The sequence below is a fragment of the Bombus bifarius genome, unplaced genomic scaffold (assembly GCF_011952205.1).
Source record: "Bombus bifarius isolate JDL3187 unplaced genomic scaffold, Bbif_JDL3187 scf7180000009243, whole genome shotgun sequence".
Taxonomy (NCBI): Eukaryota; Metazoa; Arthropoda; class Insecta; order Hymenoptera; family Apidae; genus Bombus; species Bombus bifarius.
The window spans coordinates 2,697,405-2,725,087 of record NW_022884989.1 but is presented as its reverse complement, the minus strand read 5'-3'; the positions used below and the strand labels follow the sequence as shown (position 1 = coordinate 2,725,087).

The window sequence follows — 27,683 nt, the reverse complement described above, 5'->3', positions numbered from 1 at the left end:
TTGCGATCTCTTTGAAAATTTTAAAAAGTGTGTACCTCTAAAATATGTTGCAAAAAATAAGCGACGACGAGTATGCTTGTAAAAAAACAGCTAACTGGTTAAATATATCTCATATTTAATAACCATACCATAATTAAAATAATAAAGATAAAAATTATTGTTGCAAAATTTTATTGATATTATACTTTTGTTACAAAAAGATCGTCAAACTGTAATTGGCTAAATAGTCGGTACATAATACCTGTGTAAGCACCGTACTTTCAAAATTTGCATCGTTACACTTAGCAAAAACTATTACTTTGGTTCGAAAATATAAGTTGGACGTACGAAAAAATTTCGCTTAAATATGTAGTATATCATTCGAAAGTTACTAAAGTCTGGTCATCATCAGGACACCGCTTCGTTGTTCTTATAAAAACACTGGAAGATCGATATATGTATTAAATTTTGTTTATTCCATTTGCTTGAATTTTCTTAAATTCGAAGAATGTTTTATCACTTACGTTCTTTGCCACTTCTGACAGACTGTTCGCCATTGCAGTACCTGTTTGTTGCACCATATTGTAAAAATATCCTTTCTTTTGCAGTAAAACATACGGATGATCATATTCCTAAAAAATTAACATTTGAAGACAAATCTATCACATTTCTTAGAAATAATAATCAAACGATTTTTTAAATAACTCAACTTATAATTACTTACTACTAGACAACCCTGATCCATCACAAGTATCTTATCGCTATCCATTATGGTATTTAATCTGTGCGCTATAGTAATAACAGTGCAATCCACAAATTTCTTTCTGACCGTCTGTTGAATCAGGGAATCAGTCTGTGGATCAACGTTAGCAGTAGCTTCATCGAGAACCATAATTTTATTATTTCGAATGAGTGCTCGAACAAGGCATAATAATTGACGTTGTCCAACGCTGAAATTTGAACCCTCTTCCGATACTTTACTGTTCAAACCTGCCGCCATCTCTGAGATCGTTTCTCTTATTTCTACTTCCCCTAAAGCCTCCCATAAAACGTTATCAGAATATTCATCGAAAGGATCTAGATTTCGTCGAAGACTACCTCCGAATAGAACTGGTTCCTGAGGTATAATACTGATTTTCGAACGAAAGTCATGCAATGCAATTTCATTCGTAGGTATACCATCTATAATTATTTCTCCCTCTATGTATGCTAACCGAAAAAGAGCGCTGATTAAGGATGTTTTGCCAGCACCGGTTCTTCCAACAACTCCCACTTTTTCTTTCGGTTTGATCACGAAATTGATACCATTTAAAACATAAGTACTTTTAGGGCCGTATTTTAATTTCACGCCTCTGAATTCGACCAGACCTTTCGTGGGCCATTCTTCCGGCGGTTTCTTTTCCGGTATACTATCCAAGAATGGCTCTTCTTCCAGCTTACTGTACTCCAACACTCTTTCGACAGAAGTCATTTGATTCTCCAGTTCACCGGTTTGTCTTATACCCCACTGTAAAATTCCAACGACTGCGCTAACCTGCGTGATTACTAAACCGATATCCCCGGCAATAGCGAGATCTTCGAATACGAAAAACATGATGGTGATCACCGCTATGTAAATCAAACAAAATGCCTCGATATAAAGACCGAAAGCTCGTGAAAGAGAGATGAATATAAACCACGTTGATGTGTGCAGATCCTGATGATTGTCAAACTCCGTGGTTACTATCTTTTCAGCTTTGAATGCTCTGATTGTCGTTAAGCCTTGCAAAGTGGCACCCACATGATCGAATACTGGTGAACGGGCTAAAAAATATTCCTATTAATCGTCTTAAACGTTGACGGAGGAGATCGAGAAATTCACAGAAAGTTTATAAAATTAATCGCTCTTATTAATGACGTGGATACTTACTTGTACCCTCCATTCGTTTAACAGCGCGACTAGTTGAAATGTATACGACTCGCATATAGTAAAAAAGAACTATAATAACGCAAGTCGGTATCAACAACCACACGCTCACTGTACCAAGGATCACTATGGTCCCCATAAAATTTAGAAACATTATGATAACATCGAACATGGTAAAAGGCATTTTCTTATCGATAATACCAATGTCTTTAGAAAACCTTGAAACGAAAATAAAATTATCAATTAATTATCGATCTCGCAAGTAACGTGTGTAGTAAGCAAGATGTCGCGAACGTGTGAATTTCTACCTGTTTAATATTCGACCAGCGGGATTCGTGTTGTAAAAGTACATCACAGCACGTACGATACTACGGAACATCTGTGCGTGTAGATTTTTCGAGGCGCGCATGCAAACTGCATAATATGTAAACGTCTGTACGACGTAGATACAAGCAATGCCCATAGTTAGACCGCTATAAATATAAATAATTTCATTGCGAGACAATGGTCCGGACCATTGAAAATCCATCGTGCCATTATCGCTTCTAACCCACGATGCCATCTCCGTGTTTACCCAAAATGCGACCAGATAGTCGCTGCCACTGGCTATCGATTGGCTCGATATAAACATAATCGTCATCAGAAGAACCAGAAATATATTTCTACTTGCTTTCCAGTAGGAAAAGAAAACATTGCTAGACATTTTGCCCTTCGACCTGGTTTCCGCCACCTCGACAGGTTCTTGTTCCGCGACTGCGTCTTCTTTTTTCGTTTCTCCCATCGTTCGCTTCTTCTCTATTTTGGTTTCAGCTTCGCCAAATTCTTCTTTATCCTCAATCTCTTCGAAGACCTTCATGGAATCTAAATTCATACTTTGCAACTCCTCGAAGCTCCCTTTCGCTTGAATGCTACCATTGTTCATTACGATTATCTGATCAGCGGCTTTCAAGTATTGTATCTGGTGAGTGACTAGGATTATAGTTTTGCCTTTGAGAAAACCATGTATACATTCATCCACAATGCGACTACCGACATGCGTATCGACTGCCGATAAAGGATCGTCCAGAAGATAAATATCGGCGTCAGTGTATAACGCTCGCGCTAAATTAATTCGAGCTCGTTGACCGCCGCTTAAATTGATTCCCCTTTCCCCGGCCATGGTTCTGTCTTTATGCGTAAATAGATCTATATCGCGTGTCAATTGACACACACGAATCACTTCGTTGTAACGAGCTTCATTCATCGACTGTCCAAAGAGAATATTCTGTCTGACAGAGGAAGCGAAGATCCATGGTCGTTGATCGGCGAAACTTATTTTCCCGCTAGTTTCTAGCACTCCTTCTGTCAATGATAATTCACGAAGTATTACTTGCAACAAACTGCTCTTTCCTGAGCCTATCTGTCCGATCACTGCTATGAAGCTACCAGCTTGTACTGTTAGATGGATGTTTTGCAATGTGTCATTGTCTCGAGAGTTATCCCATCTGGCAGTGACATTTTTTAAGTAAATAGGAACGGATTGTGTAGCTACTTGATTCTGAACTTTCTGTGGCACAGAGATTTCAGGATACGTCATGAATTTCTCGAGTCGTCTGATAGACACCAATGCTTCCGCTAATTGATGAACACCTGTGCAGATCGCAATATCGTGATCATATCGAATTTCTCTTAAAATTTATTTAATAAAATACAGATTATAAACGTGCGGACTAAATCTCGATTAATAACAAATCTCTGTATGACAATTGTTACATAGCATCGTATAGCACGATGAAATTGATATCACTGCTGTTAGATATTATTGAAAATAATTAATGATAAATAATAATAATTAATGATAAATAATAAAATAATTATTGATAAATAATTATCGAAATAGAAATGCGCACAGTGTGCGTGGTTGCTGTATATGCGTTTTCCTAAGTCTTAAATAATAATTCTTGTAAGAACCGTATATAAAATATCGTTTCACTGTTAATGGATTCAACAGATTTTTTAGCACGAAACAGTATATGATCGTTTGGATGTTTGAAACATATTGCGTAAAACGTTTTGATGTACTTTCAGCACTGAGTAACTTTCAAGAAGTGATTAATCCAATATATCAATAAAATCAACAGAAAATGTTCTGCCGATAAAAATATATTATCGACTACAGATGGCATTGGTGTATGCCGGATGAATGGGGTGCCGAACCCAGGATTTGTCGCACGGGCGCCACCTATAAGCTGCACCCGAAGCGAAAGGGTTAAAGAAACAAATATTTTATCTGAATATCAGAAGGTAACTTACTTATAGCAAAACCGGTAGTCATAGAATCTCGTAGAATAGTGTAAAATGCTGTAGTCATAAATACTTTTTCAGCATCCACATTATTCCCAGTTAAAACATAAGTTAATATGGCAATAAATAATCCGACTCGAGGAAAGTACATATCAAGCGTTAAACCAATTTGTTCTACGATCGAATACTTCTTTATCACGTCCACTTCTTTCCTGAAAATAGTATAAATAATAGTTTGTCGACTTTATCTTACAAAACGTGATAGATACGAGTTATTTTCTTACCGTCTAGCTTTTTCGACAAGAAGCGAGTATGGTACTTCCCAAACATACATTTTAATTACTTCTACTCCATTAATGATTTGATTCATCAATCTTAGCCTATTGTCAGTTTTTTTAGCTGACACGGAAGTCAAACGCGACACTTTCCTTCCAAGAAATACTGAAAAAAATGACGAGTTCATAAATTACTTGGAGGATCGTCTAAAAATAAATATAAATAAATTCGATTAATTATTAATTAAATGTGTTTACGAACTTAGATCGGAGCAATGTCTGTTCATTCGATTTTTAATACGAAGATAATATTAAAATGGCAAAAGAAATACTACAGTTACGCCATAGTCTTATGATATGCTTATTTTTTTAATACTTACTCTGCAATGGTATACATAATAAAAACGCTATCATTCCTGTGATTGCACCCAATCCAATTTCACGAAATGTAAGATACGCTATTACAAAAACTTGAAGTGGACCAATCCATAAGTAATGAATAGCAATGACAAAGTAATCGAGCCTATTGACGTCGTTGCTTAAGAAATTGATCATCTGAAGATAAAGGATACAGCATAGAATATAGAACATAGATAGTAGAGACATAGAATAAATTGTGATTAATTTGTTCTGCACCTGCCCGACAGATGTTTCATTTTCAAGAACAGAGTTAGACAATCTAAGTATCTTCCTGTAAATTAAAGTACAACAAGCCACTCTAACTTTCATTCCTAGGTGTGTAAATGTTTGTATGGCCCAATGAATAATCACAGCATCTAGTAAAGGCACGACACAAAAAGCCGCGGCATAATAATGTATACCAGTACTCCAGTCTTGTCTGTTCCCTGAGAAATAACGTAATATCCTGGCGAGTAGAAACGGCTGCACGATCCTGAAATAAAATACGATTCTATTGCTAATTTTTCTTTCGTTTCTTTAACGCTATCGAGTTCAAACTCTCATTCTTTTTCCAATAAACAAATTTTGCCAAATTTATACTCAATTGCGTGCAGAAGTTTCCGATCGGATACATTTGTTTACACTTTATATCAAAAAGCGATATTTTAAAGCATTGGAGGATCTCTATTTTTTTTTTTTTTTTTATCTAAAACATTTGAATATGATGTGTAGCCACGTAACAGTGTTTATTTTGTTGTGTTGTTTTCTTTCCCTGGCTATATCTTCAGTTAACATTTTATTGGATATTGGTTTTGAGATACAAAGTGAAAAATCTACCTGGCCAGAAACTTCTGCACTAGACGTATAATATTAGAAATAATCAGATAATACAGTACTTCTGAATTACTTGCAGTCGATAAAATTATAATCTGTATTTAAATTGAAAGAAATTTTAAAATAATAATCTTCTGATCGCACTGATTCTATATCTGCACAGTGTATCGAGTTATAATTAAATTGTTATATTTGTTACTGTACCGTATGCCAAATTCTAGAACAAATAGCCCTAGTCCACCGTTAATGAGTATTTTACCGAAGCATTTGAACAGTACCCTAATTAAACTTGGCTTCGAATTGTCTTTTTTCTTCTCACATATTTTCACCTCCCGCTCCCAATTTTTTACGATACGCTGACCCAAATAGCTGCTCTTGTCTTCCCGCAATGGCGAATACAGATCATCCTCCTCCAATTCTTTCTTATAACCGACAACGAACAGTTTGAGGATCCACCTGTTTTTTAAATAATTAATTGAATTAAATTCCACTTAACCAACGATGGAATTCCTTGGAATCGTTGAAATAGAATTAAATAACAAACGATGGGAAAAATATAATATAGTATATAATTTAATAGAAATATGTGAAATTATTTGAATTACCAAAATGTAAGAATGGACAATGGATTGGCATTTTGGCGCGGATTATTCACTTCTTTCCTCTCACTTTTATCCATTTTCGCAAGCGCAACCGTTTTTGGTCATCTCAGAGTATTTAGAAAAATTCTGTATATCGTGTTGTTTATCTCATTGCCTGAAACGAAGAAGCGAAATTTTTCCTATGGTTCAACGTTATCGATAAAAAACACTGTTACGTATATAGGGCAACAATTTTTATACGATCAAATTGCACAGCCTTATTCCTTATATATATTTGTTTTGTAAAAAATCGATAGAAATAATCTCATCTACTTTCAACATTTCATCGACGTTATTTAGTAACAATATTTATATAGCCTGTTTTATCGATTGCGAAGCAAAGAAAATTATCGAAAGGAAAAATCAAAATCTTTTGAACTGAATTTTTTTAAAAACGCGTGGTCTTACGCAGACAGCGTCACACGCAAGAAGCTCATCAACAGCGATTCAGCAGATTTTATAAGTTTTTCGTGTGTGCTTGTGATTACGGGGCCGTATATCATCGTACAGAAAATTCCTCTGTTACAGAAATTCTATCATCGTCGTACACGCGTCCTCCTCATTTATCAGTACACATGTATTATAGACCATGTTTATGACTCTGTTCAAGGTCATCGATACCATCGAATCCTTCGCTGTAAAAGGTAATTCCACGCTTCCATCTATGGACCGAGTTTCTACATAATTTTTCTTTCATTTATCAAGGAGAATTCATACAATCGCCATTCGATGAACACTTCTCACATACGGTCGACTCCACATAGTTTATCCTCCATAAACGAGCCATAGAGAAAAATAAATTGAGTAATACCATCAAGGTTTATTAGTTGCTACATAAGAAATTAAATGTTAAGTAATTATATATGCTGTAAACAGAATTAATCAAATTTCTTTAGAATGATTTAAATATCGAATATGGGGGTTTCTAGCGTATTAAATATTTGCGTATAGTGGTAGACGAAACAGGTTTGAAAGATAAGATTTATTCGAAAAAAAAAGATCGTAAATGTGAATGAAATACAAAGAAAAGTTTGTCAATAGATGGATCAAAAGTTCCATTGTTTACGACTTGAAAATAAATCTCAAACGACTTTTTTCTACGCTAAGCCTCATTATTGTCTCGATAATACAAAGAAAAGTTTGTCAATAGATGGATCAAAAGTTCCATTGTTTACGACTTGAAAATAGATCTCAAACCACATTTTTCTACGCGAACTTTCATTATCGTTTCGATATCGAGAATCGTAGCTTATAAATATCGCTCATTTTTTTCTTAATTGCGCCCCATGGTACGTTACGGAAAGACCTTGGAATACCAACGGTCAAGGAAGAGATTAGCAGATGCGCAAGAAGGTACAGAGAAAGAATAGCAACGCACCCGAACCGGCTGGCAACGGAAACGATCAACACAAGCATAGAAAGAAGACTAAAAAGGAAACACCCAGCAGATCTCATAAAGGATATATCCTAACAAACACGAAGATGGTACCCCATTGGGGGTAGCCACCCACATGATAATCAAACAGCTAAAAAATTCTACCAAATGTCCAAATTGGACAAATTGTAAATGTGAAATATTAAATAAAAAAAAAAAAAACCTTTTCTTAATATCTTATCTAGCTTGGAATAGATGATTGTTATCGATATGGTAAATAATATTTGGTATAAAAGTTATTAACGCTCGTAATACGTCTACTTTGATCTTCATCATTTCACAACACTGTATGTATATTTGTCAAATATCGTTACGTTCGTAGATACACCACGCGTGTATTTGACAAATGATAATAGTTTCACGCATGTAATATTCGTTCAGTCTGTTCCACACAGTCTGCACTTGACAAATAACGAACAATGGGTTCCCGACGAACTCTTTGTTACAGTGTTCACATGTATCCGCATGTGTACAAGGAAAACATTGAAAATAACCACGATTGCAGAGGAAATTACAAATCATTCCAGTGCTCGGCTAAACGGAATAAAGAATCACGCGAACCATTAGCTGAGAAACTATTACTCAGACGTCTCCGGAAGACTTAGAAGAAAGCAACCGAGCGATTTACTCGCTCTTCGTCAATAATACGCGTAACCATAAAAGACACTGGTGCGTTCTAACGTTGAATAAAATTTAATTAAAGAAAACGTAATTAATCTGTAGAACGTTTGTAAAATGTAAACAATTTGGAATATTTACAAAGGGGAAAATGAAAAAAAAATATGTACCGTACTGATATTTACAATATTTCAATTATCGATATAATGTCTCTTCACTCGTTCGATTGTTCCAATTTTAATCAATTTATTCCTTTTCTCTTCACTTCTTCTTCTTCTTCTTCTTTACTCTACTCTTCATTCTACGTAAAACGAGCGCATTTAATAAACTTCCGTGAATTTGAGCTATTTTCATGGTCGTAATTTCTAGATTTTCTCCGCGGATTTGGCATTCCATGGATCTTCATATAAAGCAACGTATGCGAATGTGCATAACGCTCGTTGTACTCGTGTTTCCGGTATGTTACAGATCGGTTACGCAATTACACAATTATTATAGATATTTACTTGTACAGCTGAAATAATACATATTACAAAATTAATAACCGAGTGCGACAAAACGATGATATAACACGTTGTCACCATAATCGTACAAAATCATTTTCTATATTTCAGCATTACGTTGTAAGAGAATTACATTATATGGTTCTACGCTTGTGCGTGAAAGTTTAGAGCATGTTAGGGTTCCAAAATGACGATTTCCTTTTATAACGAAATATTTTACTCGTGATAATATGCTTTTAGAGTATTCACACTGTAATTCATTATATTTGAAAGCGAAAGTTATAATTATAATATTCTCATTTCTCAGAAAAATGTACGAAAAAGTTTGCTTCGTCCAAAAAACGAAGAACGTTCCAAATTTTGGAACGGAAAACTACTTTGTGAAAATTTATAAATTGGATTTATCTTCAAACTACAGAAGCTCGGATCTTTAAATATTCCTTAAAAGAAAAAAAAAGCTGGCGATATATCAGTAGCTAAAACGTTCATCATTGAACAGGTATTATTTTATATTATAATCCGAGGGTTCCATGTTTGTTTGGTACACTGATTATTATGTGTGCCACGCTGTAACTTGATAACACGCGTTTTCTCGTTGTTGAGGTTCAAAGAACACACTATATATCGAGAATGTATGTAGTTGATAGAAATGAGGAAATTGCGCGACAATGAAGCAACATCTGAAACCTTGACTACTCATTCCGTACGTAGAGATTAGTCAATCACACCGAGAAATTTTCCTGCAAACTAAATTAACTACACAAGTAAAACGCTTTATAAATCTTACAGAATTCAACACTTGACTGACTTATTTCGGTGATTTTCTATCAAAAATAAATAATTCCTGCAGCAATTGATGTTACGACCGTTCGCGGAGAGACGCGGTCGCGAGGAAAACGCGTCAGCGAGAGGCGTAAATTCTCGCTACGATTCGGTGAATCGACGCCGCGAAGTAGTCGTTCCCCTGTTTCGGGTAGGATAACAGAGGTGGTTGATTGAATATGACACAGTAGTAAGTTATATTTCACCGTTTATTCCACAACTTCTAACGAGGATAGTTACACTGGTGCGTGTGTACGAGATGATTGAGTGACTGATCTGCGGGTGTGTCTGCCCGCTCGAAGGATGTTGACCGTTCGAAGGATGTAGAATCAGTGTTTCTTGGGAGACGATGCTGTCTCGGAGGAAGGCTAAGGAAGAGTGTCTAGCGCACGGGACCATCGGATTTGTTCGTGCCGATGTTATTTAGGAGAGCGAGGGATTAGCCTTCGTTTTTAATTGGTTAAACGAAGGGTCTTAACTGCCCTCGAGAGAAAGTGATTAATGGGGGGAAAGTTGCCGCGTGCGTGACAAAAAAAACAACTTTCCCTTGTCCTGCCGTGGTAGACAATAGTGTTTAGAAACTCCTCGGGACCAGATGTTTGTTTTGTTTAAAGGACCTTTTCTCGTAAATCTATGATTTATGGACGGTGCTTAAGGCTATTGAGGGTACGCCGTACGGAAGAGCGGACCTCTGGTGTCCGTCTGGCCCGCGGTGTGTGACCTGGGCCAGGTAGAGAGTCGCGCGGCGTAACAATTGATAATCGCTTTTTTCCATTTTATAAAACAACGTACAAATCACACCAAGTTTTATAAAATCAAATATTTTTAACATCTACGTTTGCCGTTTCGTATTTTTTCTTTATCCTCGCGCGTCTATATTCAACTAACGAATGAAAGAGGCAACTTTTTACTTATCCAAATATTATTTTTATCAAGTTTTTATAATTCTAATTGCGAAACGAAGAGAATCGCTTTTTCGTTAAATATTGCATTCCTTATAATTCCAAACTATAGAATATATACATTGTATAATTTTGTACAATTTTACAGCTGTAAGTAACAAATCTCGGTTTATCGTACGCACGTTCCATATCTTTTCACCACAGTGCCGGCCCCACTTCCTTTTTTCACAGAACGGACGTTGCACGGATGTTTCACACAGTACATCAGAATCGCAGAATAACAGATTCCATTTAATCAAACGCTCGATGTCTTTCCATCGTTGATTCTCTTTCGCTTCGCTCTTCCATCGAACGGAAGCCAGACGCTGAAACCAATCTGAATAAATCCAATTTTCCTATCCACCACTTGTCCGTACTGATAGCTCACTTTCAACGAACATTCGACGATAAAACATAGCGGAATATCGTGTCGAAGTTGTGATATCTAATTTCGCAACGCATTAGAAAGGATAACGTTTACCGTTAATTGCTTTATTCCACAAGAACTTGATAGGTTTAAATCTGCCTAATATCGCTCAGGGGAGAACAATGTCTCGATTTCGTCGCTCAAGTCTGAGGAACAAACGCAATTACAATATGGATATATCGTAATCGATGAGTTTAAATTGCGCCAAATGACAGGATAAGACGGAAATTATCTGTCTGCACGACAGTTGTAAGATAATGATTGAACGAGTCTGTAACGAAGCGTGTGCCCCGGCCAGCCGTCAATTTTCCTACGAAATAATCGTTAATCGATCACTGGTATGAAACGCGGTATGATAACGGCGCGGCAGCGGTCAGTAGTTGTTAAAATCACGACTCGATTAAAACAACGAAGAACTGCGATGAACGTAAGGCCAGCTCTGTGCTCTAGTCGTTTCTATTACATTTTTTTAACATCGACTTCGTTAAAATCGTTCGTGATATTTCTAAAAAGTTCTCCGGAAGGAGATTGAATTTTCTTGACAATTTTAACGTTATATATCTATAGCGATACGATGATTTTTTATATAGCTTGGATTTTATAATATTATATATCGAATATAATTTATATATTTTATAATATTGAATTTTGTCAATGATGTATTATGTTATAATACGCGCTGGGTTCGATGTTGTTCAATTTACGTTCAAGGATTTGCTCAATTTTTAATTGAACTGCGATTGATCTTGGAAATTTTCTTATGCTAAGAAGGTTTACTTAAAAACTACTAATTCGTATGAAAGACACGCAAAATGCTTTGACTTTTGATTAATATGAAAATAATTTCGTCCCATACTACAATAGCTCTGCCTCTGAAACGGCGATTCTGTTGAGTTGTTGACCAAAATTCGTAACATTTTTGGTAGTTGATTCATTCTATAATATTTTATATTTAATACATTTGACGAGGTTTCAAGAGAACTGTTTAAAATAATAGTAGTTCTATTATACAATAATACATTATTCTATTCATGCCTTTATTAACATGAAATACTAACAATAATAATTTCGTAACAATAATCTCTTGTAGATAAAAATAAAAGAATTGCTCCTTCATTTACAACGATTTTTGTTATCGTATGCATATTTATTATTCATTTCATTATTCAATATCACTGTTATTTCTTCTGATTTGATCTCAGCATGTATGCATTTACTTCACTTTATGAATTAAACCAAGCAAGATAAAGAGTTCTATTTTGTTTACATCAAAGAGTTTAGGAATTTTGGGAAATTATGTTACACGCGTATATTTTTAGTATATATACATCGTACTTTTCTGTATTTACGTATTTACAAGTTTGTTAATTTGGACCTTTGTATGTTCTATGCAAATAATAATAAGCCGATTTTGTTTCTAAACGTCTACTTTTATTATCATCATTATCATTATTAATTATAAATGTTACGAATTAATTATAATTTTGTATAGATTTATTATTCTTAAGTTTTTGTATGTTTTCGTGCAAATAATAATGGGATGGCGTTTTGATTATTACCGTAATTACTATTATAATTGTTATTATTATAATTTTCATTGTGTCACTTGATATTTTAGCATTCGGAAATTATGAATAATTAAATCAAATTAACTGTTTTGGCGTGTGTCGCAGGAAAATATAAACAGAAAAGTGAAAGACGTGTTCTTACTAAACGAAAGGGTTTTCTTAATTTGGGATGCGTGGCCCTTAAGAAAAAAATACACGAAATTCGTTATGTATATGTCCTATCTCAGCGTACATATAGTTATAATGTACATTGACCTGATCGAAGCATTCGGAAATTTAGAATCGATGGTAGGAAACATTATAGATAATACCATAGCAACCGCTACCTATTTTATACTATTTTTGCTTCGATTCAACAAACTGATCGAACACGGGATCGTTACTGTGAGAGAAGAAATTGCTAAGAGTAAGTTTGAAACTGTGGAGGAGATGCGCTTGTACTTCACGTATCACAACATTTCGGATAAATTCGGTAGATACGCCATTTCAACGACTTTAGTGATAGCAACTCTCTGGTACTTGTCACCTATGCTGCAGTTGTTGAAGCTTGATTCAGGTATTTCTTCATCGATACGTTGATTTAGATACCTTGATAAATTTGATGGTTTAGTTAGAAGTTAATACTGTTACCATATAAGTATGTACATGAGGATTATTAGATTGTCTGGAAAGTTCGTAATGAAATTTAAAAAAACTTTTAAGTATTTTATATTTGATTTATATGACAATAATAATATAATTAATTTTATAAGCAACTGTAACGTTCCTCTTTATCTATTGCGCGTTCTCTCAGCTTTTTAATTATACATGAAATAATTTCGAGATATACAATGTCGTAGAAAATAAAAAATCAAATACTTTTTATCATCAAAGACGATGAAAAGTTAAGAGAAGATATCCAGAAATTGTTAAAATAATTCGGTACAATATGATAATTGTGATAATGATAATAATACTAATTAATAATAATGATAATTCTATAGCAAATTACATTAGCTATAAATTTTCTTTAAATTTCTATTACAAACTTACTGGACAACCCAATTAAAAGTATTATAGTTCAAATAGAATTTAATATTAATATGCTTGATTAGGTACCTTATTTATTCAAAATGTTTAAATCAGGTGAAATTAGTATTACTTTTACGTTATAAAATTGAAAAATTTTACAAATCTATATTTTATATTTATTGGCAGATGATGTAAAAAATTGTATAGAGCATATGTATATACATAAATATAATAAAAGCTATATGTATAGTTGAATGAATTAAAATATGATATATACGTACAGTTTAATGAATTCCAAAATGCGTTTAAAACGAATTTAGGGCGAGAAGAAGCAATTTCATTTCTATGATATTATTTCAGGACAAAGCAATGAATCAACGAAAGCTTATAAATTGCCTTTCCGAGCCTATGCTTTTCTCGATTATCAAGACGACTTTCAAAACTTCGTTATCATGTATTTATACCAGTTTCCAGTCATGTTCATTGCATTAAGCCATATAAGCGCCATCAGTTTGTTAGTTAACTTGGTGCTACACATCTGCGGTAAATTCTCAATCTTGTCATATCGTATACAAAATATTTCCACGAATTCAAACGTTAATTTAGACAGTGTAATCAAAGAATTCGTGACCGCGCATGTAAAACTAATTACGTAAGTATTTATCTTTCTTGCTTTCATTTCTTATTTACATTCTATCGATTATCCTGTTGGTGTTCTTATTTATCCTATTTCAAACATAATTAAATTTACTTATTTATTTCAAATATAATTAAAACTTTACATCTTTATGCAAATATTTGGAGATAAATAATTCTTCAACCCTAATATACATATACATATGTATATTATTTTCGTTAAATAACATAGCTTTACTAGATGAAACAATCACTTTCTCATCCTGGAAAATAGTTTGCTTTTAATCTATTTAGTTTATTCTTCAAGACTTTATTTTTCAAGTTTAGTTTTTTTTTACCCATCTATAAATTAATATAAATCAGCTTGTACGTGCACATCATGTTCACTGACTCATTATCGTAACGATATTATGTAATATTCAAAATTCCATGCAGGACAGCAAACTCCATCAATTCAGCCCTGCAAGTTTTTCTTTTGGTGGAACTATTGCAGACAACCATTAGAATGGCGACTATCATATACATGATGCTTCTAGTACGTTTATCGCATTTATCGTTTACTTTGTTCATCGTATTATAATACTTGATTCAGACTTTACCGGAGTATGATTTATAAAAAAAAAAAAACATACATGTATATGTAAATTTAGATATAGAAACTCTATTTGTAACATTTCTAGCTATTTAATTTTAGACATTAATTTTGTTCGCATTCTTAATTTCAATTGTTATAATTTTCAGAATCCCTTAGGAAGTTTCGTGAACACATTGACTTACGGTTTATACATTTCGATAATTATATCGATGTTATATCTGTACTCTTTCATGGGAGAACAGTTGTCAAACGAAGTATCTATCATTCGCAGTTGTGTACAAGTGTCTTCAACCAGATAGATTTTCCTGTCTACGACAAAAAGAATAACTTTTAACAAAATTAAAATAATCTTTGATAACAGGATTTTTATTGTAGTAGAAAAACTATCAGATGAAAAATGGTGCAAAGAAGCAGAGTTAAGTGATGTTTAGCATTAGAATTTTCAAAGGCTGCAGATTGTTTAATATCACGATTACTAAAACTATGCAAATGCTAGTGACAAAATTAATATTGATTTTTAATTAAATGGAAATATAATTATAATATGAATAAAAATATTTGAACGCATAAACTTTTGCGTTCATATTGTACGTGTCACGTAAAATCTGTTTGCTTGGATACTTTTGCACGCATTTTCCACCCTTTCGAAATTGTTATAAAAAGAAGATTAAAAATATGATTAAAATTACATTTAGTCGATGAAAGTGAGCGAAGCGTTTTATGCTACGGACTGGAATAATTTATCGCTGCATAATCAAAAGTTATTGCTTCTGGTTATGACTCTTGGACAACAGAGTTTGCACGTTACAGCTGGAAAATTTTATACCTTCTCATTGTACGGTTTTATCGCTGTAAGTAAATATTGAATATATCTGTGTATGGTCGTAGTTATCTCCGATAATTCTTCGTCTTTGACACGAACCGATGTGTATTCAATAAATAATTATCAGAATTATTAGAATATCAGAAAATGCATTGGTGATATTTATACGATCCACTCTGAACAATTTCTATTATCTGTCAAAAATATTTGATTTGAATCCTTTAGTTACATTTTATCAATATATTACGCGCATTGTGGCAAACATTTTTAAATTTCATTAGCACCGTGACGAGACTCTACTTTGATTATCACAATACATATAGAAATTACATGTAGAAAATACATATAGAAATTACAAGATATTTAGTAAATGTTGACACAGTCAATTATTCATTGTATTAATAAGCCACAATATTCAATATATTTGTAGTAAATATCTTGTAACTTTTACGTAGAATTTCAGATCGATTTCCAATTTTACCAATATAATTACGTCTCGTTAGAACGCTGATGGAATTTCAAAAAGTTTCCTACAATGTACACAATATGTTCGTAACAAATTTTCTGTGGTAAGTGTTTGAGTACTTTCAGGTGTGAGTTGACTGTTGGTATTAAGTTAATTCATTTTGAAATATTGTATTTTTACTTGCATTCTGTGTTGTGTACAGATTGATAAAAAAAAGACTTTGGAATTTTTAGGGCAGATAGTACTTGAGACAAATGGAGGAAAAACGTCCTAAAATGTCTGAACTCTTTTTTTCAAGGATTAAGATTTAAATTCGAAAACAGCCCTTTTTGTGATCTTACTATAAAGTTTACTGACGAAGAATGTCTATTTACATGTTCGTTTCAGTGTTCCGGACGGAACATTGTAAACAAATAGTACTCGACTGTATTAGTTTCAACTTTTCATCTCAAACAGATCTTATTATTTGTGTGTTTATGTGTTGTGTTAACAGGTTATGAAAACCTCGTTTGGATACGTTTCTCTTTTACGAACTCTCATTTAATGTAACATGCACACAGACTGTGTTATAAACTAAAACAGTGCAGTCAACGTTTAAACATTATAAGGTATTATAAATAAACGTTTCAATCCTATTTTGTAGTTACCGTTAATTACCGTTATTTCATATTTCGCAAAATTTGACGTATGATTCTACGTTTGAAAATGTTGTTATTTCTATACTCAGAGGTAAGATCAGAATAGTTATTATTTTATTGAATGGATAAATCTATCACACCGTTCTGAGCCAAAAAAACCTTTATTGCACGTGCTTACAAAAACTAGGGATAAAAATAAAAAGGCATCTTAAGCCTATCGATTAAATCTATCGATTGTAACTAGGATCATCCTCTAGTTACTATTTCTTATAACTAACGCATCGACTAATGGATGGCGAGAACGAACTCACGTTGTCATTTTCAACAGAAAATTGTAACAAATTTAATACATATTTCTGTGCAACAATAAATAAAATTGAATATAAGACAAAGAAAGTTCCGTAAAGAAATTTTACTGATTAGAATTAATATTGTGAAATGATAAAAATTGTTTGTGCGACAGAAGTCTCTTAATAATTTACTAATATTATTAAGTATCGAATTTGTAAATTGAGATTTACCATTTTTTATGTTATCTTCTCGTATGAATGAATGAACCTATGGAAATGAATAATTTGTTTCTTGAAAATTGAATATTAATCACGTACTTGTGTAATGAAATTGAGAGAATCAATTTAGCTTTCGACGAGCTTAATTGGTAAATTGTTGTACAGAAGGATATTCCGATTTTAAGTTGTCACTAGTTCACATTATACACCTTCTGTTGTACTTAGCACTCACATACTTACGTAGAATTCGCTATTCTAGCGAATTTGCTTTCTACGAAATTGGACGACTATTTAAAAATAAAAAAAGACAAAATTCATCTTCCTACGTTAATGTAATCTTCCTTCATCAACTTCGTGTGTTTTATATTATATATATCCTTTATCTTTATTTATATGTAACGTGTTGATAGAAGAACCGATATATCATGTGAGAAAATTGCTTCGCCACTTAGAAGGTTAACTACAGATCATCAAGTATCATCCATAAAATGGCCTTGTAACGCAAACAAATATGTTCATCTACGTTATTGAAACACGTTATGTACACGTATTATTTTTATGAATTATTATATGAAATTATATGAAATTATTATATGAAATATAATATTTATTATTATATGAAAATATTACAAAAAAAAAGAAAAGAGCAAAAAGGAGAGAAGATGAAAGTACCATTTCAAGAGATTTGACAGAACAAATGTGATTGCGACTTTTATTGGAAAATTGCTAGTGAGGTGTTAATTGTAAAATTATCATTGATTCAAACTGTAATGGAGCACGTGTCCACGATTACGTATCAATTTTCGTATGAAATTACCACTTATCGATTGCGCGTACAAAACAGCGTCGCAGCGGAACCACAACTCAATTAAATAGCATAGGAACGCAACGAATGCAATATGTCTATCACTTTGCATCGTACAATTCTATTTACGTCATTTAGGAGAATAAAGGATCCTTTGTTACAACACCGCGACTGTTGCAATCAAGCGTCCGACACTAAATTTTCACGTTGTATGCAATTTTTCATATAGTTCCACAGATTTCTATGCGATATCCCCGATTCTCTGCGTGTATCTTAAAAACGGATCTTTATTCATTTTAATCACGTTATTCACTTTTATTCACTTTATTCACTTTACTCACTTTATTCACCAATATACTAATATATAAATGTTCACTCAGCCTTCAATCGAGTATCATTCAAAATTCTAATTTTTAATTAATATAGGTGTATTCTTGATCCCGTTTTTTATCTGAATAAGATGGACACAATCGATATACATATAGGCATATGTACGTACATAAATCTGTTATGTTCATATCTTTTTCGGTCGTTGGCAGGTTAATTGGAATTTTATGAATGTTAGTTACAAGACAGATTTACGACATTTATTTTGAGAGCAACTCATGTCAACGTACTTTTCTTGCAAATGAATATCTAGGTAAACATTTGCGAGTCTTTACCTATTTCTCGACCGACGTTGTCGCAAACAGAAGCAGTTTACGTATAGCAAACATACGGAAAGATACCAGTAATTTTAAATTGTACTGCTTCCTTTGTCTTCGTCATCGATAAATACGATAGTGAGTTCCATGCACCGATTATTATACAATTAGGTATCTTTTTTATACAATTATAGATGTTTATGCGTATATAGGAAATTTAATATATTACCCGAATCACTTTAACCCATTCAGGATCCAACCTTTTCCACCATAGAAACAATTTCTGGCGAACTTGTCGAAATGCTATTTCTCCTCCGATTTCGATGATTTTGAAATATGTCGTAAAGCCCAACATTTAGAATAACTTTTTCCTATATATATACATATACAAGTCTTACAGTTATACGCAAAAATATCCCGCCATTTGTACTTAGTTTCCAAGCTGGATTGGGTTAGTGTACATAGTTACATAGTGCTAGATCCGACGCAGACGATTGACTTTTGTCCACGCGATATCACTGTGATCATATGTCTGTCAAATCTATATCTGTCTTCGACGTCCTTAACCGGGGAAACAACGAAAGACGTATAACCCGGTCATTGCGCCACCCGTGGGACTGCCTCCGGGCAAGCCAACGAGTGTTGCTTTTCTGACGAGATCAAAAGTGCTATCAGCTATGTATCTACATAGTTTAACGGAATTCATTTTTCCACTTTGTTTGCCAAATATAAAAAACATGTAATTATTTTAAACATAAGTGTAAAAGTTTCAAACAGTATACATAATTTATTACAATATATATGGAACACAGTGCTAAAAATATACCAACTCATCAATATTTGAACATTTTGAAAATTTAGGAAAAAATTATATCAATGTTCAGAGAATAAAGAAAGAAAGAATTAATGCGTATAATGGAATTGGTTAGGGAAAACAAAAAAGTACTAGATTTCGAGCGTTCGATTAATGTACGTATCAACGTTTATTATTTTTATTACTTTGTCAACACTGCAGTTGCTTGTTCTTTTGTTTCACATCTCTGGTGTCAGTTGTGACATTTATTGGTTAGAATAAAACCTCTTAGAAAGGAAAATGCATCGTGGAAAAGAACTTTCTATTACAGAAAAAGCAATGATTGATCCTTTTCGCATCGAAGGCAAGAGATACGGTTATATTGCGAATATCTTGAACAAAGAGTGTAATTGTAGATTATATCACAAGGAGATGTAATCATGGAGAGAAGAAGCGATTAGGTCGATCGAAAAAATTATGGTCACGAGACGAACGTAAAATGCTAAGAATAACATCTAATTCATCAGTTATTGACCAATATTTAAAATGAATGTAATTTAGATGTGTCAATAAGTACCATTTACCGGAGTATTTTAAAATCACTGAACACTGTTATTTCGAGAATGGAATCAGTACTAAAATTACAGACTGCTGATAAAGAAAAAAGACTTTTATTTGCACGGGCAAATTATGATTCTTTTTATCCCCTAATGGTGTAATGCTTTTTTTTAATAATAATTTGTCTTGGTGGTTTTCCACCAAACACATTATTTTAGGGGCGGTTCCGTCATGATTTGGGTGAGCTTTTTAGCTTCTGGCAAAAGCTCCGTTGCTTTTAACTCAAACAGAATGAATAGTATTGATCATACGCATATGCTGGGGAATTATTTAAAACGTTTTTTTTTTGGATAGAAAATGATTAAAAATCAATTTTTGCATAAGACGATGCAGTCTTAAGGCAGACTACAGCTTACGCTAGTTGTCGTTTTTGAAATTGATAATTAAATTTTCGACTTAATTCGTAAAGAAGGAAACAACACATTTATGAAACAGTAATTAAGTAACATTCTTCTTTATCTTTAATTTATTACCTTAATTTTGGTCAATTCCTTAAATATTTCATTTTATGATCGTATTTAACATAAGAAGAAAATATAAGAGCGTAATTTTGTTTAAAACGTCAAATTATTAGAATTTATTGGTCGTATATTTATCGTTAGAATGCAAATTCTAACGATAAATATAAATAAGTTTCTTTCCATTCTTTGACTCATCCGTTCTAACAGATCGATAATATAACCACATTTATTTATATATTCAAAATTTTAGACTTATGTATATCTAAGCAGGTAAAGAATTGATAATTAAAGTTCTTTTTCCATTTAAAAGAATATGAATTGAAAAAACTTATTAAACAAATTTACATCAAAATAATTTGAACAATTAGAATCTTTAATTCATGATTACTATATATTTAATTATTCAAATATATATTGAAAATACATTTAATGCAGAATTAATTCTAACTCATCAATAGGTCAACTTGAAAAAGCGAATACATTTTTCTCTGATACGTTTTTCTAATTTTATGATTTAAACAGGTATCGAGTTTAACATACTTAATCAGAAAAATTAAAATTAGTGTCATTAATACGTATCAATCGTTGAAACAATCATATAACACAGTACTCACCGTAAAGGTTGGTATCGCCACGAAGTATATTCAATAAATAACGCTGCACAATAGTTTCGAAACACTTAGCGACATCCAAATTTTCCGCGCAACCACACTCCGTGTACTAGCGTTTTACCAACTGAAGAACGAGTAAAAGGTTGCAACCTTTATATATAGCGTGTCACGCGGCCGTTGCCTGGCGTGTGTAGTATTGATGAAGGTATGTACTTAATACGTTTACTTTATTGTTATCGTTTTAAATATTATCTGACTTTGTCTCTTTTCAACATGAATGGATTCAAGCGTGCGGTATCATTTACAACTATCAGGCATATGCTTTTGCTTAATAAGTTACTTTTTCGTAGGGCTATCGAGTTACGAAAGACTATATTGAAAGAATTTCGCTTGTATGTGTCAAGGCAACGAACTATCAACTAGAGAATGTATCTTGGGAGAAAGTCAATCGAATGTTTGAGACATCGTGATCGCACTGCGTAAATGAACTCGCAACGCTATCTGTGAACAAAGAATTAAATTATAAACGAATAGAGTTCTCAAAGCTTGGGACAATTTACGGGGCAATACTGTATTTGAATCTCAGGAATGATAATTTTAATATACACACACTCATTACACTATCGCGTGAATTGCTTTTAATATGAATTTAGTTCCGACAATTCTACCAGAAGACACCTTCTATAAACCGGGAATGAAATATAAACTGACCGGTTGCATACTTAAACGGAAAAATATATATTGTTAAAATATTTACCAAGGACGATTGGATATGAGAAAGAAATAACTTAGATAGATACTTTGTTAGCTTTTGGTTACTTTTTGTGGACCGTATCAAATTAGCAGTTCTATTACTCACGATGTTTCATTATCGGCAATTCGTGTAAACTTTTTAGAGCATTATGCTGTCTCGCCTTCACGTTATTTTTTTCTCAACAACTTTGCACGTGAGCAGGAGGACAAAGCCTTTACCAACCAAGGAAAATAAAACACCGACAGGCGGTGCGGAGCTCCACCCACCCTTGGACCAGAATGATCAAGAAAAGGGATTTTAGAACTAGAAAGAAACGAAGAGCCGAAAATCGTGAGCGAGGAAGAGTTTTCGAAGCAGAATATTTATTAATTTTCGAGAAATATTGTTTTTCTTTTCCAACCGGTTAATTTTGAACGAAAAATACAAGTCTTCGAATAAGCAACCGTTTTGAATTACGGAAGTAATCAATTCAATCTTCGCGGTCTCCGGTGAACACTGATTTAGCATTTCACGGAAACCAACCCACTCATCTTTTCCCTAAAGTCACGAGTAGATGTAGCACAATAGTTTTTATGATGTTAGTATGATTTTGTATGGTATTTTCTTTTATGATGTTATTGTATAAGATAATTACTTTTGTTTTATATGATTTTAGTACACAGTATTGATGGACCACAAAACTATTTAAACGCTTATATTAGAGAAGTCTTTTATGAATTAATTTATTGCGTGCTATACAGAATATTTTGAAATTTCTGTAACGCATTATTATCATGATTATACTGATAAAGTTAAAAACGAATTTGGAAATATATATAGAAGTTACAAGATATTTATTGCAAACATACAGTTAGCGTCAGTTACATGTTTAAGGTCATTATTAATGCTAATTAATACTATACTAATTTTTTATCAAATATATGTTTGCAATAAATATTTGGTTACTTGCATTTACATTTATGAATCGTTTTGAAATTTTACCAATATAGTCACGATAGTTGTATCCTATTACAGTGCTAAAGAAATATCAATAAATTTCTATGAAAAGTGTTGGAATATTTTCATGAGCCACTGTAAGTCTATTGTAAGCGAATTTTTGTAAATTGTGTAATAAAAGGTAATATGAAATTTTCTTAATTTCACATAGTCAACACAAAGCATTTTTTCGTAACGATCTTCATTATAAAAAAAGTTTATTATTCGTAGCTGAGGTGGCGCGTGGTACATACATGAGGTTTCCGACTACAACAAGTCCTATGATTTCACTCAAATACTATGTACAAACATGGGTCATGTTGTAATATTATTATTTAATATTAATTAACATAAGTCAACTTATACAACTAAATTATTACCCATTACGCTATGATCTAAGATATTAATGTTGAAAAGATTCACTTTCACGCAAATCTTGTACAACGTTAATTGTCGCGTGTGTTATCTTGTAGTACGCGTTCTGTAGTGCAGTATAAACATTTTCTATTTAACAACGTATTCTCGCGATATTCGGTTGTGATAATCGGAGAATTCGTTTAATCTTTCTATAACAATGTTCAGTCGCTGAGGAAGGAACAAACTTTTTTTCTCACCGAATATACTTACTTAATGCTTAAACTCTCCTAAATATACGACTACACTTACAGTTACGTACACGCAAAAACGCATCGATAGAGAAAGTGTCACAAAGCGAGCACTGATTGAATTATTAAAACGAAAAAAAAAAGTAGAAAAAAAATTATCAGAATCATCTGGATTGTAATAAATATTACTTTCGTAAACATCAAAAAGGAAGTGAACTAGTTACAGTACTCATACCTACTTTCGTTCACAGTATAAAAATATCTGTGTAATTAGTACCTACGAAAATCGTTTCTCTAGTATCAGATAAAGTATACGCAAGAACGTTTTTCTCGTTCTTTCGCCGTTATTGAGATTTACAAAACATTCGCATTCAATTTTTTTTCTTTCATTTCGCGCTAACCGCTTAATTGAGCAAAAACGAAGAAACTTAATGGACATTTTTATTACTGGTGTGTATTTCAACTATTCTACGTACGAAAGAAAAGCTTCGTTTGCAAAGAAGTACAATTTTCCAGGAATATCAAGAGAGATCATAAGAATGAAATTAGATAAGAAGAGAGATATTACATAATGGACACCTTCGACGTTCCCGTGTTTACACTTTCCCGAAGGTCTAATCTATCATCGGATTTCTTTCTTTCCTTCTTTGAGTATTCGCGTCGAACAGAAGAATCGTAAATGATAAAATGGCACCCTGAGTTGAAGAAGCACGGTTTGTGTAGAAACGCTATATAAGTACCTAAGGCGTTAGAACAACCTTTTTCTTCGCCTTGCTGCCCGTGTATTTCAAGGACAAAGCATTACAGTTGTGGAATCGTTTGAACAGTTCCGTGGAATGCACTTTCATCGAGGTATAATAATGTAATTTCCATAATGTCGCAAGAGCGGCAAACCCCTTTGTTTTCTTCTTCGTTTCCTGTTACGAATGCGACGCCCTCGTAGAATCCTTTTTGACAGCTGACATGCCTGTCGAATTCGTCACTTTGTAAGCGTTGCCCTTCACCTCGGCGGGGTGTTTGTGAGTACTCGTCGATGATTTCCTCGGGGGTTTGGTGATCTGCGTCGTAGAAAGACCGCTGACCGGGTATTTATTTCTGCTTGATGTTCCGCCATTGCTACTTCTCGCGCCGTTCTTCGTAGACGTTGAAGAAGTCGTCTCAGCAGGATGCTTTGGCATCACGAATGCTTTCGTCTGCTTCAATAAATACCGATCGTTACACAACGCCGATATCAGCGGCAAGTCCAAGTTACGACTCTTCTCGCGAAGCGTCCGAATGTCCAACATTCCGTCTTCTTTTCCTTCTTCGCGCTCTTCCATCGTGGTTGCTTTCGACGTCTTCTTCGGGGAAGAAGATGACGAAGAGGCGGATGGAAGTGGTTGATTCTTCTCGAGGTTCTGTAAATAAGTAAAACAATTGAAATAAAATATTTGCATCGAAACTATTTAGACTTTGTGTATTATATTCGTATTATATATTGTATTATATTTATATCGGCAAGAGATATCTTGTTCTTTTATTCATAGAAAGAATATTCGGGCTGAAGAGTATATATAAGAACAACGGAGTTAACAACAATTTTTGTAATTTATCTTAAACCTTTTATTTCTTTACAGCTCATGATATATATCAAGATCACGTGGGAAATATATGATAAGTCCATTTTTATTCATTTTTCCACTTTCATATTACTTGATACGTAAAATGAACTATTTTAATATGAAATTGTTGAAGAGGGGAATAATCTGATAAATAATATGCAGGTGATAAGTAATATTAATTCGATTGTTGTGTTAGTTTAACTTCATTAATAGCAACCTACATATCTAATATTATTAGCATTTTTTAAATGTTCAAGAGTGTGGCAAAGATACATATTTGATAATAAAATCGAATGAAAAGATAAATGAAAAGATTTTGGTGTTGACTATTAAAATTGTTCTTTTATAAAAAGAAAATTTAACTTATCATGGTTTCCCTGTAATTTTTATATTGTATGTTGCTACGTAACGTTCGTAATGATTACCATACGATACAGAACACATATATTCCTGTCATTAAATATTAACCCAATCTTACTTAAAAAATAAAGCAGTAATTTATACTATAATAACAGGATAGTGTGTTATAATACAATACCTGTATTTCATAAGGTGGTGGTGGCGGAGGTGGCGGAAGTCGACGATGCTTCAACTGCGGCAGAGACTGCAGCTTGGTACTGGAAGGTGAATCGAAACACTTCAAAATGTTCTCGTCGCTTCTCGTTCTGGAGAACGCGTGGAGCGTGTGGGGATGAGCTGGGGCTGGTGGTTCACGTCTAAGACTCTGACTGCCTGCCGACGAACAAGTAGCTCCACTATATAGCGAGCTTGTACTAGCAGCATAATGACTACTCAGATTACTATGCGGTAAATAATTGTTAGAACTTGTGTCGCTGCTACTAAGGTTTTGATTCGAAGCGTATTTCGTGGGTGACGAGAACGAGGAACCAGGAAGGTATGGTGTGCTACGATACATTACTAACGATTTATTGTTAAAAGAAGGATAAGGAGGAGGAGGATAAGCAGCCATAGCCGCCAGAAGCGAACCCTGTTTCGCATCGATGTACTCTTGCTTCGACACCGCGGGATCTTTTAGAGGAAACATCACGTAATCGACATCCGAATACAGTTGCTGCTTATATTGTTCGATCTGCGACCTCGCAACTTGACTCGTGTAAACGGTAGCTAAGCTGGGTGGTGGCGGTGGAGGTTGTCTGGGATGAACCATTGGCGGAGGAGGGGGTGGCGGGGGCGGCGGTGGTGTTAAGTAAGGCAACAAAACCGGACCACCTCGTGAAGCGTGTACGTCCAAGTAATTGTTCGGTCCAACGACAAGAGCCGCTACGGGGGCGTGAACTGGCGTAGGTTTCATTTTGTCACCGGGATAAGTGGGTGGTTGAATTCTAGGTGGTGGTTTCGGGGCAACCGAAGCAACGTCATTGACATTGACTTGATTGGCGTTGATGGTCTTTGAAGCCGTCAAAGTGGCGTTCATCTTGCTGTTTGCTAGACCCGTTTGTATTTTCGTGGACGTCACCCTCGATACGATTTCTTCGCTCGTCGTTGGATACAATTTGGAAATTGCTTCCTGTCGAGTGACCTCCGAAACCTCGGGATAAGGCGGTGGAGGTGGTGGTTCTCTGGGTGTTACCGCGTCGTTTCTCGGAGGCGTAGGCGGTGGTATCTGAATTCTTTCCCTGGGTGAAGTGTAAGGTGGCGGTGGTGGTGGATCGGTTCTTCGTGGTGGCAAAGGTACGAACTCGCCGCGAGTAGCATTATATGGTGGTGGAGGCGGAGGTTCCCTTTCGATGTCGGATATGTTGGGTCGCGGTGAGTTTATGGTTGCGTAGTCCATGCTTACTGGGTAAGGAGGAGGTGGAGGAAGTTGCCTGTCGCTATCGGTTCTTGGTGGCGGGGGTGGTGGGGGCATAGTAACGTAGTCGCAATCAGAGTCCATGGAATTGCTAATGGTCTTTCGAGGAGGATAACGTCCAACTATTAAATCCGAAAGTTCATCGGCTGACAAAAGAGGTCCAACGCTGGAAGGGTCACTACCATCGCCTCTGAAGCTTCCTGCGCTCAGTATGCTATTACTGCGTGATCTAGAATCTTCGAGCTGCTGATCCAGAGCTCCCGTCATGGTAGAAACAACGTTACTAACGTCCTCATCACCTTTGCAGACGCTGTAGATAGGTTCCTGATCTTCGGTACCAACATCTTCTGTATACACGTCGCTTGTCTCGGATCTAAGACCACTGTGTATGGTATAAAAACCAGATGTTACAGAAGCCTCGTCAGTCGTAGACTGAACAGAACTTAAGGCACACACGTCGCTCGCTGTAGAAGATCCGTTGGCGTCACCGGTAGGTGAATACAAATCTCCCATTCTTTCATCCTGCATCTCACTACTCCTGAGGGTATATACCCCACTAGTTTCGCTAGCAATGTCAGTACCTGAAAAGGAAATATGTCGTATAGTACAAAATTAACATTATAATCGGTAGAGATGTAAAATAATTACTGATATTTGTTTAGTTGCAACTGAATACCCTGTGAAGCAAACATGG

At 34.3% G+C, this 27,683-nt stretch overlaps 3 protein-coding genes across 5 annotated transcripts in view; 1 reads left to right on the top strand and 2 right to left on the bottom strand.

The window, feature by feature from the left end:
- Positions 1-154: 154 nt before the first annotated feature.
- LOC117214870 (probable multidrug resistance-associated protein lethal(2)03659) lies at positions 155-21,680 on the bottom strand. Of its 3 annotated transcripts, XM_033461252.1 has the most exons (12): positions 21,245-21,680; positions 6,282-6,432; positions 5,881-6,132; positions 5,080-5,335; positions 4,824-4,998; positions 4,453-4,609; positions 4,178-4,380; positions 2,194-3,514; positions 1,889-2,103; positions 704-1,782; positions 504-611; positions 388-420 (listed from the first exon to the last, which is right to left on the bottom strand). In XM_033461252.1, exons 2-12 carry the CDS (start codon positions 6,353-6,355, stop codon positions 388-390), a joined length of 3,873 nt encoding a protein of 1,290 aa, XP_033317143.1. In that variant the 5' UTR covers positions 6,356-6,432; positions 21,245-21,680. The 3 variants fall into 3 exon arrangements, with proteins under 3 accessions (XP_033317144.1, XP_033317145.1, XP_033317143.1); XM_033461253.1 differs by lacking the exon at positions 21,245-21,680 and having other exon boundaries at positions 155-420; positions 6,282-6,355; XM_033461254.1 differs by lacking the exons at positions 6,282-6,432; positions 21,245-21,680 and having other exon boundaries at positions 155-420; positions 5,955-6,091.
- Positions 12,401-15,409, top strand: LOC117214836. Its single transcript, XM_033461203.1, has 4 exons — positions 12,401-13,187; positions 13,829-13,833; positions 13,963-14,294; positions 14,714-15,409. The coding sequence occupies exons 1-4, from the start codon at positions 12,839-12,841 to the stop codon at positions 14,856-14,858; spliced, it is 831 nt and encodes a 276-aa protein (XP_033317094.1). The 5' UTR covers positions 12,401-12,838; the 3' UTR covers positions 14,859-15,409.
- A 1,491-nt stretch (positions 21,681-23,171) lies between the features above and the next one.
- The window catches only part of LOC117214868 (protein expanded-like), a 121,928-nt gene continuing 117,416 nt past the window's right edge, over positions 23,172-27,683 (bottom strand). Inside the window, 2 exon segments of the mRNA XM_033461251.1 lie at positions 23,172-24,972; positions 25,715-27,570. Of these exon segments, the coding sequence (XP_033317142.1) occupies positions 24,496-24,972; positions 25,715-27,570 (2,333 nt within the window). The 3' untranslated portion in view covers positions 23,172-24,495.